This window comes from Anser cygnoides, chromosome 1 (assembly GCF_040182565.1).
Source record: "Anser cygnoides isolate HZ-2024a breed goose chromosome 1, Taihu_goose_T2T_genome, whole genome shotgun sequence".
NCBI lineage: Eukaryota > Metazoa > Chordata > Aves > Anseriformes > Anatidae > Anser > Anser cygnoides.
In genome coordinates, this window is record NC_089873.1 from 154,908,622 (window position 1) to 154,924,838 (window position 16,217).

The 16,217-nt window shown below is 41.6% G+C and overlaps 1 protein-coding gene across 6 annotated transcripts in view; it reads left to right on the plus strand.

Annotated features, from left to right (window-relative positions):
* Positions 1-16,217, plus strand: part of GGACT (gamma-glutamylamine cyclotransferase) — a 29,559-nt gene that overhangs the window by 10,928 nt on the left and 2,414 nt on the right. Inside the window, exon 1 of one of the 6 annotated variants that reach the window (XM_013174440.3) lies at positions 5,664-5,798. The exons of 4 other annotated variants lie outside the window; for them this stretch is intronic. In XM_013174440.3, coding sequence (XP_013029894.1) covers positions 5,756-5,798 — 43 coding nt within the window. In that variant the 5' untranslated portion in view covers positions 5,664-5,755. Of the gene's footprint in view, positions 1-5,663; positions 5,799-12,530; positions 12,615-16,217 lie in introns of those variants that run through there. One more of the 6 variants, XM_013174445.3, reaches the window with a different exon arrangement.

Here is a 16,217-nt window from a genome sequence, read left to right on the forward strand (position 1 = left end):
AGAACAACAGTGTTTGAGAAGAAAATTAGATAAAATTAAGAGGTTAGGTTTTAGATGCAAATTTATAACTGCTTTTATGTTCAGTATGCAAAATGGGATGGCTGTCATGCAGACTCTGAAGGGTAAACGTCTGTGTTGCTTTTTACTAGAGGAGCAGAATCTTCCAACAGGGAATGGCAGTAGTGAACTTTCCAGCTGTTGTTGAGGCTGTGGTGGTGGAGTCCTGGGTCCCTTACTTTGCCTTCTGTTAGTGCTTTTATCAGGCCAGAGATGTGTAACTGTGCCAGAGGTACACGTGATCCAACCGAGAGCAGCTTCAGGACTAAGAACAGTCTTTTAGTGCACCATCTCCTAGAAAGCAGAAAAATTAGATTTATGCCCTCTACTTGGAGAGCTCTAACCCATGTCTCCTTGGAACATTTGATCTTGCTGTAACTTGGCCTTTTGAAGCTGCATCGAAGCGCAGAAGGCAGGATCCGTGGGGTCAAAAAGCATTCAGTGTAGAACTTCAGGATTATATCTATAAGTATATTTGGTAGGAGATATGTGGAACAGGTGGGAAGCCAACGTTTTGTTCTCTCTTTTCAAGGTTATTGCTATTTGGAAAATAAACTCCAAGTATTTGCATAGCGTACTGTCTCTAAACAGGTCAAGAGCAGGATGTAGAAATCTCTTCTTGAGGTGGCAGTAGAAGGGATCTAATGACTGGACCACAGAATTAGTCTCTTTCTGTTCTTCCGTGGTCTCCATAAACCTAGCGTTCCTTTCCATGCATAGCATATGAATTAACGGGCTGTTTGTCTTTGCTTTTGTAAAGGAGAGCTAAGAGATTGTCTAATCCACTTCCTTGGCGAAAGGCACGTTCAGCAGTTATACTGTTGTTTCTGATAGAGATTTGACTAACCTGCTGGACAGTTGGTAGCCCTCCTAGATGGTCTAGGCTCTTCCTAGGCACTGTGCTTACCAGTAGGTAGGTTAGTCTTTTCTAGTGTCTGTATTCGGAATTTAAGCTCACCGAGTCTTCTGTAAAAGCGGATGTGGAACAAAGCTTTCTGCCTCTTCTCTTACGGCATGCTTTGATACGATTAAAGGCATGACCCTATTTGCTCTAAAATAAATGATCACAGTACAGTGTTCCTTGCTGCCCCCCCCCCATGATTTCTTGGCCTATGATTGTCCTCTCTCTTCTTTCTGTCCACCTGATCCCATTTCTTAGAAAGTATGGTACCCAAAGCTGCACGTACTACTCTATTTGTGACCAGGTCAGAGTTGGAGTTTCTGTTCACGTGTCTTACTAATGATACACTTGTCTGTATATAAACATTAGGGTATTTTTTTCCAAGAGTGCCACATTGTTGACTCATGCTGAGTTCATGATCATTATAACTGCCAAATCTCTTAATACAGAGCTGCTGTTAAGCTAATATTTCCCCAGATTTTGTTTACGCAGTTGAGTATTCCTGGCTAATCTTAGAACTCTGCACTGACCTTACTTGAATTGCTGCTGCAGAGGCTTGCAAAGCACAAGATTAGCTTTGTGCATTGTGGCATTGCCTACATCTTTCACATCTGTCAATATTTTCATTACTAGGATTTCCCTGCTACTTGAATGAGTATAACAAATTTTGTGCATATTTCTAACCTACGTGCCAACAGTTCTTGTTAAATGATTTTTTTTTTTTCTGGCTTGCTTATCAGAATATCGTGAGTAACAGCGTCAAAAGTTCTACAAAGGTCAAGATAAAAAACTACCATAGAAGAAGACAGATTGGTTTTCAGCGTCCATGCATCTTACCACCTGTGGAGGAAGGAAACTAACTCTGTGTACATTCTGAATATTCATTTTTATTACTGGAAGGTCTACATCCCTACTTTCTTCCCTAGGAATTAATGTTGGAAATAGTGGGTGGCTCCATCCAAGTGCTGTCTCCTAGGTCTGTCTTGGCAGCCTTTTTCCTATCAGCTTGTATGGTCACCAAATGCTTGTATGTTTGGAATAAAAGAGTTCCATAAGACCTGTTTGTTTAATTATTTTGCCCTTTTCAAAAGGGGTAAGGGGCCAGGGAGTTGTAAAATAATTGATACTGGTTTATTTTACAGAAAGCTTTATCTCTCTTTTTTTTTCCCTTTCTGAAATGCTGAAGAAGCTGGAGAACAAGCAGAGTTGTTATATTAAATAAGTCATGCATGTAAAACTTGTCTAACTCCATTAGTCCACCAGACCTAGGTAGTCTCTTTTAAAAATTATTTGTTTATGTTAGCATCTGTTAATTGGGAGAAAAACTCTTTTTTATTAATGATTCAGCATTCCTTTTCTCAGGGTTCAGCTTTTTTTCTGCTTTCCATGACTTTTTTTCCTTCAGCATTTTGATTTGGAGATACTGCTGTTGTTCTCTTTTGATCCTGGTTTACTTAGTCTTATATTGCTTGACTGCAGTATTCAAGGTTGTGTTGCTTTCTTTTCTTCTTAGATGACTCAGTTGTCAAGGACGTATCAGTTGAAAGGTAGCAAATGCCTCACTGGAGCATAAGGATCTCCTCCAAACGTTGTCTGCAGATCCTAGATATGTGTTCACCTGAAAATTATTCCTCTGTCAGTGTTAACCTTTCTGTTCCAGCTTTAAAATCCACAGTGGCAGGACTAACACCCAAATACCTGCACCCATAGAAGTTTCTGTGAACTCAGTGAGAAAAAATATGGAAAGACAATGCAAGTTCTGGAAAGTTTGTTGTAGAAAACTCATAATTAGTAGAAGGAAAGTGCCAGTTTTAGTATGTTTTTCAAAGTGAATTTAAAATATCTTGACCACATCTTGTGCAGTATTTCAATTTTCTGATAATTTTCTTCTGAAATAGAATCAAAATGTTCTGAAGGCTCTGAAGTATTCCATTCGTTTGTTGTAATACAGTAATTTCGATCTTTGTATAACAAGCTTATGACTCTTCTGAAAGTTCAGGATTCCTTCAGTAATTTATTGGAAAAGCTGTATTTAAAAAAAAAAATGTAGCACAACTTTAATCGTATATCAGCTGATCAAAATGCCTGCCGTAATTCAGCTTGGGTTTTGAAATAAACATCAAAAGCTGAAAAAGCTTTCATTTTCTATGCCCATTATCTGACGTTTAGAGCGAATAAATGCATCTACTTTCACATTAAAATAATGAAGTATGGGGTTACTAATTGTGACTGTCTAGGCATTTTCCATGAATTTGTCGTGTTTTTTATTGGCTCTGTCTTGCTGATAAAGTGGAAAGGAGGAGGGACTAAGATTAATTACATCTTCTCTCTGAGATTTAATTTTTTTATTTAGTATCTTGGAGAACCAGGGAGCTCCAAACAATAACACTCCCATCTCTGTCTATTCTTAGTGAAACCATCATGATAACTGATCAATACAGCTGTCCTAGACTGGATAGAAAAGTAGCGATTAGCCTGTACAAAAATTGCTTGCAATTAACTAACTTCTGATTTAGAAGAAATGACCGCTTAAAGCCTTTTTGTAAAATAGGTGTGGAATTTGGCTTGCTCAGAATATGGGAATACAGAAGAATTTTTGCTTTGCTTCAGGTCTTTCTTCACCTTGACTAAGGGACAAAGGCTTTTAGAGACCCTGAGTTCATTTTTTAAATGACCTATTTTGGTCAGTTAACTGATAATGTGTCATCTAGCCACTAAAACCATCTACGTGCATCATTTCCCTTAATTTGTACGGTTCCACTTTCATTTGAAGTATTTCTGCCCTAAAATCAAAGCACACACAACTGCAGAGCGTTTTAGAAATATACGGCGTTATTCTGGTGACACCAGGTGTTGAAAGTAAAAAATGTAATGCATTATGTATTCAGAAGCATGCCTGTGTTAATTGATGGTTATCTGGAAGTAAACAGCGAGGCAGGGAAGGTTTGTCATTCCGCAGTGCTTCAAGTGATCTGTTTTAAAAGAAACATTCACGTGTTGAAAATCAGAAGCAATTTGTTCATTACCCATCTTTTTAAGCCATATCAAAAAGACAACATGAAATTCTTGTATGATTTCTCTTCCTGTGTCTTAGGTAATGCGCTGTTTCTTGATCTGCAGTTAGATCTGGTATAACTCTAGTTAATTAGATTATTTATTTTTCATAATTAGCATCACTAAGTGATTATTTGCTTAACACAGAGGTAAAATTAATTGAGATTTCCAAAGGTCCCTAGATACCTGCTGTCAAATCTGGGATAGATTTGCTCAGAATAATAACATGTTGCTATGTTTGAGGATTTTAAGCTGCCATAGATTGCTGCACTATGTGATATTCAGCAGGGCAATGGCAATGGGAAGACAGGAACTGACTTGTTCAAGAACAGAAATATAATTCCTTGCAGTCAAGCTGGACTAAGCAGTTGCTTAAGAATAATGGGTATATTTTCAACATTGTAGGGATAATGCGTATCTTTAAAATTTTCAACTAACTGTATCTTAAGTCAAAATATATGATAGTTGGTTAATCTGTAAAATCAGCGTTTCATTGTGAAATGTATTAGATATGGAAGTGAATGAGTGTTCACCCAGAATTATTTCTTGAAGTTCCCAGACCGTAGGCTGCTACTTAGACCTCCTGGGCCAAGACATTTCAGGGGAAGCCATCCATTTTTAAAAGTGTGGCGCTGACTTCTTCATGGTATTTAGTGGAGGTTCATTTGTTTAGTCATAAAATAAAAATAAAAACCTGTTCCTCGGATCAAGCCTGTTAATGGATCAAGCATCGATAGCCTTCACAGCTCAGCTTTTCTAAGAAAAGTTGTTAGGAACATAGCTTTGCTGGAGATGAGCTTCTGATGGAGAGGGGTGGGTAAATGGCAAATTTTAAGATTGTGGGAGAAGCTTTTAAGAAATGTGTTCAGCTCTGTTTTCTTTTTATGAGTGAAGAAAATGATCAAAGCTCAAGTTTATGAAGTGGGTTGAAGGCATACAGGAACGATGGTGTTGGTGTATTCGTAGTTGGGGGAAAGAATGGCTTTCCATGAAAGTGCGTGAAGGAGCTGGAATGGCTTTTGGGAGCACCAAGCCATCTACCTGTAAAGTGGGGCAGAAAATGCAAAGCTGCCCCTCTTGGCTTCAGATGAAATGCATGTGTAGAGACACATTTTTCTGTCTGATTTTACATGGTGCAAGTATCTTGTCTGTTTATAAATTTAATGTTTATGATAGACTTTTTCCTGTGTAATGTAGTGCAAGGTACCTTCACAGTATCACAGAAGCAATTGCCTGTTTTCTGTGAATCAGCTGCCAGATTCAGTGAATCAGCTGAAACTCTCTTACAGATTGAGTTTCATTCAAAACTTTAGAAAAGGTTAGTTTTTGTATTAAGCTCGTAAAAAAAATCTCTTACAGTGAATGTCTATTTTGCCTAACAATCACTGTGGCAAAACCCTAATGAAGGTGGCAATGATGGGGATAATCAACAGATGACTTTCCTTTATTAAAAAAAAAAAGTTGGTGTTCTCTTCCTTACATACGTGCATAAATTGTCTTATGTATGTGCAGATTATATCTGGATAAGGGCCTTGCATAACACAGACTACAGCATGAATAAATTCAGCCAAACAAACCTCTGTCTATAATGATCCATACTCTATGGATCATCATTGCTGTCACCTTTGTGACCACATGGCTATGCTCCATTCTGCAGGATTGGCATTTCCTAGAAGTTCCTTCCTTACATGCTGTCCACAGCATGACTTGTACGTGGCGTTCAGCTGAGTGACTTTTGTTCTGATGCGAGCTAACCTGAGAACAGCCTGGCATCGTTGTGTCTCAGGTGAGACGTTGTCACGTTATTGCTACCACTTGAGTTGAAGTTGGCTCTTGTAATCTGAGAGATGATCAGAAACCAGGGGCCTTAGTCAGATGGGTTGCCTCACAAGACCAGTGAAGGCATCATCAGAAGCAAATCTGGAAAGTGTCTGATCCCACAGCATACATGAACTCTTCACTCAGAAGCATAAAGTCGTAGGACTTGCCTTTCCTATCCTGCTCACCCTGTTCACTGACACTGAAATTGGAAAAAGTAAAGTACGAGGAAGTGAATTGGTGGGTACTCTACTACTGGGACCTATTTGGAAAGGTGAGATCCCAATACAGCAGAGAATAAAGCAGTAGTTATCAAGTATTGTCTCATTTCCAGAGCAAACCATGGAAAAGGACAAAACGGGGTTTCCATTATCACTTCTGTCTCACGTTCTGCTGCACAGGCAGTGGGTACTAATTTGGCAGGTACCCTTTTCAGGCTGAAATCTATGCAATTCCCTTTGGTCTGCTCTGACTACTAATGTAGCCAGTTTTGCTGTGCTCATTAATGATTATTTTGTCCCATACTTGAGGCATGCAAGGAGGCTGTTTTGAGAAATTAAAGCTAGTCTGAGGATATGCTACTTTATACTTGAGGCTTAAAACACCTTTGCTTGGGATCTGCTCCAGTCCAGAACTGGCTACATCATAAGACCTTGCCTAAGGCATTCAGCGCTTGCTCCAGCCTTTTATACCATAATATTTCCGTGTCTGCCCTCCATGCCTCTTTCCCCAACACAAAATCTAGGTCTGATGGAGAGATGTAGTCAGACACTCTTAGATATTTGAATGCATTAAGGTATGAGGTTTTTTTCTGATACATACCTAAAGTAACTTTGAAGACTTATGTCCCTAGAATGCTCTTTTTTTAAAAAACATCCCTTTCCCAACCCCCCCAAAAAAAAGCTTTTTCAGCTACTTTGTGCTGTCACTGCAGATGAAAAACATGTGGTTTGTACAAGTATGATCCTTCTCAAAATTACTTGGTGCTGGAAAATATGAAACACACTTTCGGTGCGTGGGACCTAATAGTCATTAAATGCAGACATCTGCAACTGCAGAAAAAGAAGTAATAAATGCTTGCTATAAGATAACTCGCACAACTGTACAAAGAATGTATGTATGAAGAATAACAGCCTGCATTTGCAAGCCAAAGCTATTTCAGCTCTTTTTATTTTTAACCCTGATAACAAAACAATAAAATAGAATGATTGAGGAAACAAATAACTTTCCAGTCTTTGCATTTGTGCCTTTCCCTGATGTTTCTGAGTGTGGATGAGGTCTCTTGCATGCAGTTTTCTAAATGAGATTTTACCAATACCTTTGTGGTGAATACCTTTGTGGTGCCTCCTGTGTTTCCTTGAAATACTTCTTCTGGTTGTCCTGCCCTCTTTACAACAGTGTCATGTTGGTGGCTTGCACAGGTGTCTGTTGTAGCTGGTGGGGATGATAGCCTGAGCTGGTGCAGCTGTTTATGTCCAACATCGGTGTGTTTATTCATGTGAGAACAGGGAAATCTTCGACGAAGGGGAATGGCTGGAAAATGGCCGTGTGAATTTCCGAGGACTGCAAAACATACATGATTTTTCTCGAGTATTTTCTCCCAGTCTACAGCTTGGCTTTGTTCTCTAGTCATTGTGCGACTGACCAAAGTACACGGTGTCTTGCTTTGTTGCTTTCAACTGCTGAGTTCCTGCTTTATATCAGAAGTTCTTGTTGGTGGTTCTTAAGCTTGTGTTTCTGCACTTTGTATCATCAAAAGCCATCTTACTTCAATTATGCACTTCATAGGACATCTAATATGTCCATAGCATGAACTACTCCTCCTCATGATGCAGCATGGACGGATCTGATAGGCATACAACTGCTTGCTGTGGCAGGGCCACTAACAAATAAAATAGCATTGATTCCCAAGGAATATGACCCGTAGTTTGTCTGTGCTGGTTACTTCTATTTTAATGTAGGCTGCTGTAATCTTCCCTTAAGTAACTCCTTATTCATATATGGCTCTTCCCTATGTCTTGCTCTGGAGCTATTTTCATTGCATATTAAATTAAATATTTTGTTGTACTCCAGGCCCATTGTGTTAGCCTTGTCTAAGGAGGAAGCAGGTTGTTTTAATGACATTAGTCTGGCTTTTTTTACTTTCAAAACCACATTGAATATTATTCTCCTTCTCATTTACTTCCAGTACTTGATTCTGTCCTCCTTACTTCATCAAGTTAGTAACTGAAATTCCTTCTCAAAGGTCACTGAAAAGAGGCCGCACAGCATGTATAAAACTGCTTTCATCTATATAAATATTTTATTTGTAAATAATTCTGTCTCATATACATGTCTATGTAATTCAGATGAATATTATATATTGTCTTCTATTATAGCCAGAACTCTGGTTTAAGATGCCTTTGATTAAGGCTTCCTTCCAGGGATCCTGGACGTTGCCAAGAAGACCTACAGTTAGTTTTACTATGGCGTGTAGAATTTATTCTAAAATAGCATTTTTTTCTTTTTGCAATTGCAAAGATATATCTCTGTAGGAACACCATATCAGGTAATTATTTCCATCAGTATTTCTTGTGAGCCTCTTGTGGTTCCAGGAGAAGATTTAAGAACTTCAATAACTGGTTTTGCTGATTCTCCAGTAAATACAGATCTGTGTTAAATTTTGCATCTGACTACAGAACATATTTTTGCATCAAGAGACCACATCAGTCCTTACCTGAAAGTCAAGGTTTCATTCAACACATCCTTACAGGACACAAACAAATTGGTAATTTCTTGTCTTCTTACTCGTCTTTGATTCTGCCAGGCAGGAGGATGATTGAAGTTCTGGTCACTACATCTTCTGGAGCTGAAAGCAGTTTCTCCAGTGCCTTGCTACGAGCCATTTCAGGCTTTTTGGATGCCCCCAGAATATGTATTTGTTTCTTCCATGTAGAAGATAGCAGACCAATAAATGTATTTACTTTTAGATAAGGATGCTTTCCCAGTTGATGAGGAAAGAGACAAGGTATGTTTCAGATTTCACTGCAAGATTTTGCAAGTCCTTCTTTGAGAACAAAAATCAAGATCAGGAAAGTTGAAATAACTCACTGGTTTTCTTTTCATGATGATCTGTAACTTTTTATCTTTTTTTTTTTTATTGTAAACTTGGTACTAGTTTCTAAACAGAAGTGATATACCTCAGTGGGACTGAAGTAATTACATACATCTGCACATGGTTCTCTGTAGTTTCCATATGGGGATCTGTTTTGTTTTGTTTTGCCTTTCAGTATACTAGAAAATGGTGGAAAAGATTTATTACTAAGATATGGATTAGCTTTTTATTTTTGACTTGTAGAAGATCTTTTTATTAAATAAAAAATACCTGATATGCATACCTTATCAAAGAAAGGCTTGCATACTTAATTAATTAGGCAAGTAAAATAATAGCAGTTAGTGAATTAATCTGATTTGTTTCCTTTCCAGTATCTCATGTGCTAAATATTATGCTTTTCCACAAATTTGATTCATAGACTGAAAGGAATGAAGCCTCCCTTCTCTCTTAAAAAACAAAACAACATTCATAACCTATTTCTTAGCCTTAAAAAGCTTGACCTGAATAAATTAAATAAAGTGAAGGGAAAATATTTCTGTATATCACAGAAGGAGGATCTGTTGAATATTTTTGTTTTTTTCCTCATTTTCCAATGTCTGTACAGTGACTCTCTCCAGATCACTGGGCTGACTTGCTTCAGAGCTATATTAGCAAGCCAGTAATTTTACAATTCCACTTTATTAATATCTGAATACTCCAGCTTTCCATTTGTTCGTGCTTAGTAACCTCATCTGCGGTCCTCCAAACGTCAAGAAGGGCCTCTCCTTCTGCTGTGAGTTAGTGGCAGACATACACTCACGTTGATAGGTTTTCATTTATATCTTCTTGTGAGTGTGCATATAACATGTTATCCACAACCCTTCTGTACGACCCTGCTTCAGAATGAACATGCTTGGCCATCGCCCCATGCTGTCCGTACGCTTCCTGGCTGAGTTTTTAAAATAGTGTCTGCATTTAACTCTGGTGGTTCCTCCTGTACAGCTGGTTTTAATCTTTCTCTCTCCTTTTTTGTGGGCCACTGACATTTTCCAAGAAAAGCACGGTTCTCTATAGAAATTTTATGTATATACATAAATGCTATAAAAGTGTATGAATTACCTTTCCTTGGCCCTTAAAAGTCGCCCATCATTTCCCAAGGAATCATAGCCTGAAACAACAACCTGTCGGGGTTTCCTCGTGTTTCATTTCTGCCGGGTTAGTTGGTTTGTGTTGTTTGTAACTGGCCTACACTGGTACAGGGAGGTGGTTTCCAGGATAAAAAACCAACAAGCTCAGTACTACGTGCCCCAACTCCTGGGTTCTGCAGCTGGTGCAGGAACTCCTTTCCCCAGCGGCCTCCAGCTGCCAGGCTGGGGCCTCTCACTGCTGTCTTGCCCCGCCAGCCTCATTGCGAGGCCTGAGGTGGCATCACCTGGACCCTTGCAGAAGTCACTGCGTGCCACCTGGGCAGCCGGGGGCTCTCAGCATCCCTCCCACGGGGCCAACGAGAAGGCGTGCAAGGGCCTCCAGAGCAGCCGGCTCCTGCTGGGGGAGGCCACGGCCGCTGAACGCTGCTTGAAAGCCGCCTTTCCAGGCCGAGCCACGTCCCTGAGGGACCAGGGGAAGGAAACCTCCGAAGAGCAGATTTGTCTGTGCCGTGACCAGCTGGGCATCTCTCTACTCCTTACAAAGCATTATTGTGCAGTGGTTTCCCCGTCCCGTTCCAGCACCGCTTTGTGGAAAGGCACCTTGCGATCTAGCACAGACCTGATCTTTTCTCCCTTCCATTTTTCTCTCTCTCCATCTTTTCAGCACAGAAAAATATGTTCCCATGCTTAGGTACTCAGAGTGTTTGCTGTTTCGCAGGCTAAGATGCTCTTCCCGATCCAAAACAACTAACTGAACATTCTGGGCATTGGCATGTAAATCAGTGTGCTGACCTCGCTGGGAAAACCCGTCCCAGCTTCAGACTGTATTCTGAGCCTCAGGATGTCGGCGGTTTGAATCAACGCGGTATGCCCTGCATGTCAATTACAGAAACCACTTCAAATTCACAGTGGTGTTTGAAACTCTACCGGGAGCAGAGCTAGCATAACGGGGCTGTGCTATCAGAAGTTGTTGTCTACGTATTTTTTTTTTCTGTAATGGTGATATGGCATTTAAAGTAAATGCTCTTTTTCTTTCCTCTGCCTCCTTTTGTATAGATATAACAGTTTAAGCCTCTGTGTTAGTGGGGTGGTTTGACACCAATGGGCAGCTAAGCACCACCACACCACTCTCTCACTCCTCCTCAACAGAACAGGGGGAGAAAAATACGATGGAAATGCTGTGATTTCAGGACATTGACAAAAGCGGCTATGCAAGTTTGCAGGAGGAGAAGTCTTGTGTGTACCATAAGTCATTGCTTCTGACTTGGAAAGCTTCTTTACCAAAAGTCTGGAAACGAAGCACCGTCTTTGTGTCCTGTTCTTACGCTCTTGCTGGGGTATCTGCTATTGACCAGTATCACATGTGGGATACCTGGCTCATTTTTGTTGTGACTTCTTGTGGTCATTCCTATGTCCCGTCTGTTTGTATGACTAGAAAGCTGTTTATGTCCAAGTTAATTACGGCTGGCTGTTTGTTTGTGTACGTGGAAAACTAATGGTCCATTCTGTAAAACCTCTACCTCTGTTTGTCGGTGATGTGCGGGAGCCCCGTTAGCTCCTGTTCAAGCTTAGCAACTTCCACTTGTTTGGCTGTGCCCCAAAATAACAGTTGTGGGCTCCTTTTCTCCATGCTCCGCCCTGAGCTCAGTGTAACTACTTCTGTAGTCCACAAGTGTATGAGTTGTGGTGTCAAAAACTCGATGTGATAATCTGTTAGAGGCTTATATAATTATAATATAATAATAATTCTACGACAAAACAGTCAATAATACTGATCTAATATCATGGGTGTGCAACTTTTTTTTTTTTTTTACCAGCACAGTTTGTCCCCGTCCATTGACTTTACATTGTTTTCATCCTCCTTTTCTCATCCTCCTTACGTGCTTCCAGTCCCCTCCCATCTCTGCACTTTAACATTTAGCATGTTAATTGGTCAAAAAATGCATCCGGGGTGTTTCTGCAGCATGTCCCAGCATCGTTTTGTGCATGGTGGCTTCAGCTGATTGCCACTTGGAGCCCTCTTTAGCAGCTCCTAAGCATTTACTTTGGGAATGAAGCTCTTCCAGTAATGGTATATATATATACTATTATGAATCAAAAAAAATGAATGAAAACCTGATATATATATATATGAGGTTTCTCAGTGCAATAGAGCTGAAAGTGACTGGAAACGGTTCCAAAGAGATAAAAAGCAAATGTTTGCCCTGGTGCCGAGTCGGTGCGAGGAACTCGAGCAGCGGTGTGATTGATGCTTGTCAGGAGGGAGGGCTTCTGCGCGCTGGCTCCCGGTGACAAACATCATCAGGATACTCAAGTGCAGGCGCATTTCTTGGTTTGGGGATATAAGCTGTCTGAGGGTGAAAGGAAAAGTCTCTGTGAAGTAGGTTAAGTGCCGTCTCAGGTAGTGCCCGGTAGTGTCCAACGTGGCATTGGTTACCATAATACCGTTGTTTGTTTTCACAAACCAGCACCTCATAGTTTCTGAGCGAACGACTGCTGCGAGGAGACCGTAACCTCTGGATTTCAAAGGAGCCATCATTTCGCTGCTGCCTCTGTGGTTAATGTAAGAAAGGTGTCTTGCCATAAACTTTTCCGAGGTATTCAGCAAGGTTGGAAAGGGGTCGGCCCGGGCAGGAAGCCCTTGTCTGTGTTATAAAGAAAATAGCAAGTAACAAAATGAAAGCATCAAAGGACCAACAGGATGCAGTCCCATGAGTCCTCTCTGGCATGTTAGTCCTGCTTGAAAGTTAGCATTGAGTGAAGAGTGACCTTAAAACTCGCTTCATTCAAACAGACTGGGCTCAAGTTTAAAGTTCAAGGCATTTTGTTTTTTCACCTGTTTCCTACAGTTTTAAGAAACTTCTGAAGAATTAATGTGTAACTATATCTGGTCACTGAGCCAGCGCTAAGAATTTTTCTCAAGGGAAAATAACGTTACTGTATGGAGGGAGAGAAATGGATACTTTCTGAGCTGCAAGGAAAAGCCTCAGCAAAATAAAACCCAAACCCACCGTTACCGCAATCACAAAGGGCCCAGGAGCCAGCGTAACGCACGTAGTGCCTCTCACTTTATTTTTGGAAGAAGCTGGTAGGACCCAGTAGTCACCCGAGTCGTGGCAGAAAGGACGTTTATGGTCGGACACAAACAGTGGCTGGGCAGCGAGAGGGAGGAAAAAAGCCCTGACCAGGAGCCCCCCCACTGCGGCTGCTGCGACGAGGTTGTGCCACCCCTTCTTTTATTTTAACCCAGCAGCACCTTCTGCCTTCGCCGTCCTAAAGCTGTTACTTTATCTTCTAATCTTTGCATCTCGCCCAGCGAAGGGAGCAGCAACAGAGCCCACGAGCGGGTCGGCCGGTCGCCTTTTGTAGCTGGAAGAGGCGACACAGATCTCATTCACGTTCCCCCGCGTCATTAAATTTTAACGATTCCAGCATGAATATTGCATGAAAGTACTTTTTGAATGGGTTTGTTTTGCCCTGGCAGCTAATACTCAGTGTAAAGTCTGATTTTTATTTCTTTTTTTTTTTTTTTCTTTAAAGTAGCTTAGTAGAGGGATGAAGTGTCAAACCGGATTAAGCGAGAAAAGGCAACTTTTCATTGGCACTGTAGGTTATCCAGCAAAGCGATGCTGTCTGGAGCTCTTTTCAGCTGCTCAGTGGAAGTCTGTGAAATGACCCTAAAATAAAATTCTGCTCTTTACTCTCCTTGCCACAAGGTGGCCAAAAATGGTTTGAAAGCACAGATATGAGTGCTAGGAATTATGCGGATGCCTGGAGCAGCCTGCCCAGAACTCAATACACAGCATGCAGCAGATTGAATTTATTACACAGAAAATTATATAAATTTTATTTATCGGGAGCTACGTTCAGAAAACGTTTCTACCAACTCTTCATTTCGCTCACTTCCTAGCTCGGGCTCAGTTTCGTGTTTTGTTTCTTAACTAAATGAAAAGTCAGTGTGATCTGCTTATCCCAAGCAGATGACAGGAAGAATATCAGTAACCATGAAGGGGTGAGGGAAGTTCAGCCGCCAGCCTTCTCCTGAAGTCACAACAGTGGAAGTGCTGCAAATTTGAGGCTCGGAAAGCACCAACTCTGCACAGACTGGGACTGAAACTTCCAGTTCCTACTCAGTCTCTGTTTATCCTGCCTGGTGAATTCATTTACTTAAATGTTGGAACAGGAACACTTACCCAAACCTGGGCTAGTGAGTTTCGTTGTTGCCACTGTTGAGTTTCGTGGGACCAGCACTCGTATGCCAGGTGCATTCCTGTAAATCCCTGTTAAGGAAACGTTTCCAAACAGCCGGACACTGCGCAGTCAGAAACATGCACTTCGTTTTCACCAGTTTCAGGAGTTGTCACACTTTTCCCTGAAAACTTTTTGGAAGCTTATCTTCAGATATACAGTAGGGAGAGATCCTTAGTTTAATGGAAATGAAGCATATCTTTTCCCTACAGATGCCCCACTCGGCATTGAGCTTTTTATGTGCGTTTTACGTTTAGCTTTTTATTTTTTAAGTTATTAACTCTGACAAGTAACCTCTTGGTTGTGAACAATTTAATTCACAATTCATTTTTCTGATTCAAAGTGAACACGAGTGCCCTAATCCCCTAATGGGAATTAATTGCATGTTTCAGTGCTTAACTCTGATCCTTTCTCAATCCCCACTGGGACAAGTTTCTTCCTGAAAGATCTGTGTTTGTTATTCAAAACACAATCTGAAAGGTAATGATTTTTCTTATAGAAGAGAGTCAGACCAACTGAATATTAATGTTCTTTTTATTGTGAGGGAATGAGCTGCATCCAAAAAAACTCATTTATGTCATGAAGGATGAATTACCCTGAAGTATATCTGATAAAATACAGGGGGGGAGAAATGGTGTAGTCTTTTTCCTGAAGTGAAAGCTGTTTGCCAGTAAATAAAGGCACACACCACTTTTTTTTTTTACTTTTTTTTTTTACTGAAAAACTGTATTCTGTTACAGAGAAAAACTGTTTATTCACCAAGGGAGAAATTGCTTTGCTACTGGTTAAGAGGCTTAGTTATTTTAAATGACATTCCTCCTGGCCAGTAACATACCATTTTTGATAGCCTAGCTGTCTAGCAGTTTATTAAAGTAGGACTAAATAGCTGAAAACACATTAATTTTCCTCTTCCACTTGTTTTTTTTTTTTTTTTTTTTTTCAAACTTTGGATGTTGTTTAATAACAAATGGAGCCGCATGTGCTCCTCTGGTGGGCGGTGGCTGGCTGCCCTGGGGGGTGAAGCTGAGACAGGCTCTGAGCAGGTACTGACTGAGGGCGAATTCGGGAAAAACTTCATTTGCCGTGCAGAAACAAGGGAGGATGAACAGGGCAGGGTGAAAATCAGATGAGGAACTATGAAGGTATGATTTTTTTTTTCCTGTCTTTCGGGAAGGCCAGTCTTCTACCCCACTTAAACCAGTTTTGAATGTTTTATGCTGCTAGATAAACGTTGAACAAAATTGTTCGGGGTATGTTTTCAAGAGATGGCTGGCATATGTGCAAAACAGCGGCCACAGGCAGAGGTGGCTTGGGGCCCTTTGGGGTACCTGAAAAGGACTTGGGCATGGCTCTGACCTGGCCTTTCTGCCAGCGGCCATCGTTTACGGTTTTGCTATCACTGAAATATGGGATCCCGCCTCTGTATATATCCCCCTCACCCACAAGATGGGTGAGGGCGCTTGTGCCGACACCATCCCCTGGCCCGGCCTCGTCAAGTCAGCCAGCGAGGTTTGTCAGCGAGGAGTCATTCAAGGCACCGAGGAGAAACTGGTGTTCCCCCCTTCCCCGGACGGGCGAGACAAGCGTGTCCTTGTGCTTGTGACAGCAGCTCGGCAGCCCAGCCTGGCTCCGGGGGTGACCCCGGCAGCCGCCACAGCTCCCCCGGGCGATGCTGGTGTCCCGCGGCCTTGTCCGCCTCAGCCAGCGGCGGGACCACAGCGCCAGGGCTCGGGGAGCCCTCGGTGTGTCCCTGAAAGGCCTCCGCAGCAGGCTGACCCCAGCCCGCTCCCCTGCCAGGCCGCCTCGTTGGGCAGCACAGCGCTTGGTTCCTCGGGCCTGGCGTTCAAGGCTTTTCCTTCCCCTCCATGGCCAGCGGCTGCTTTGTCGGGCCGGGCAATGCCTCGGTTTGCACGGCGTT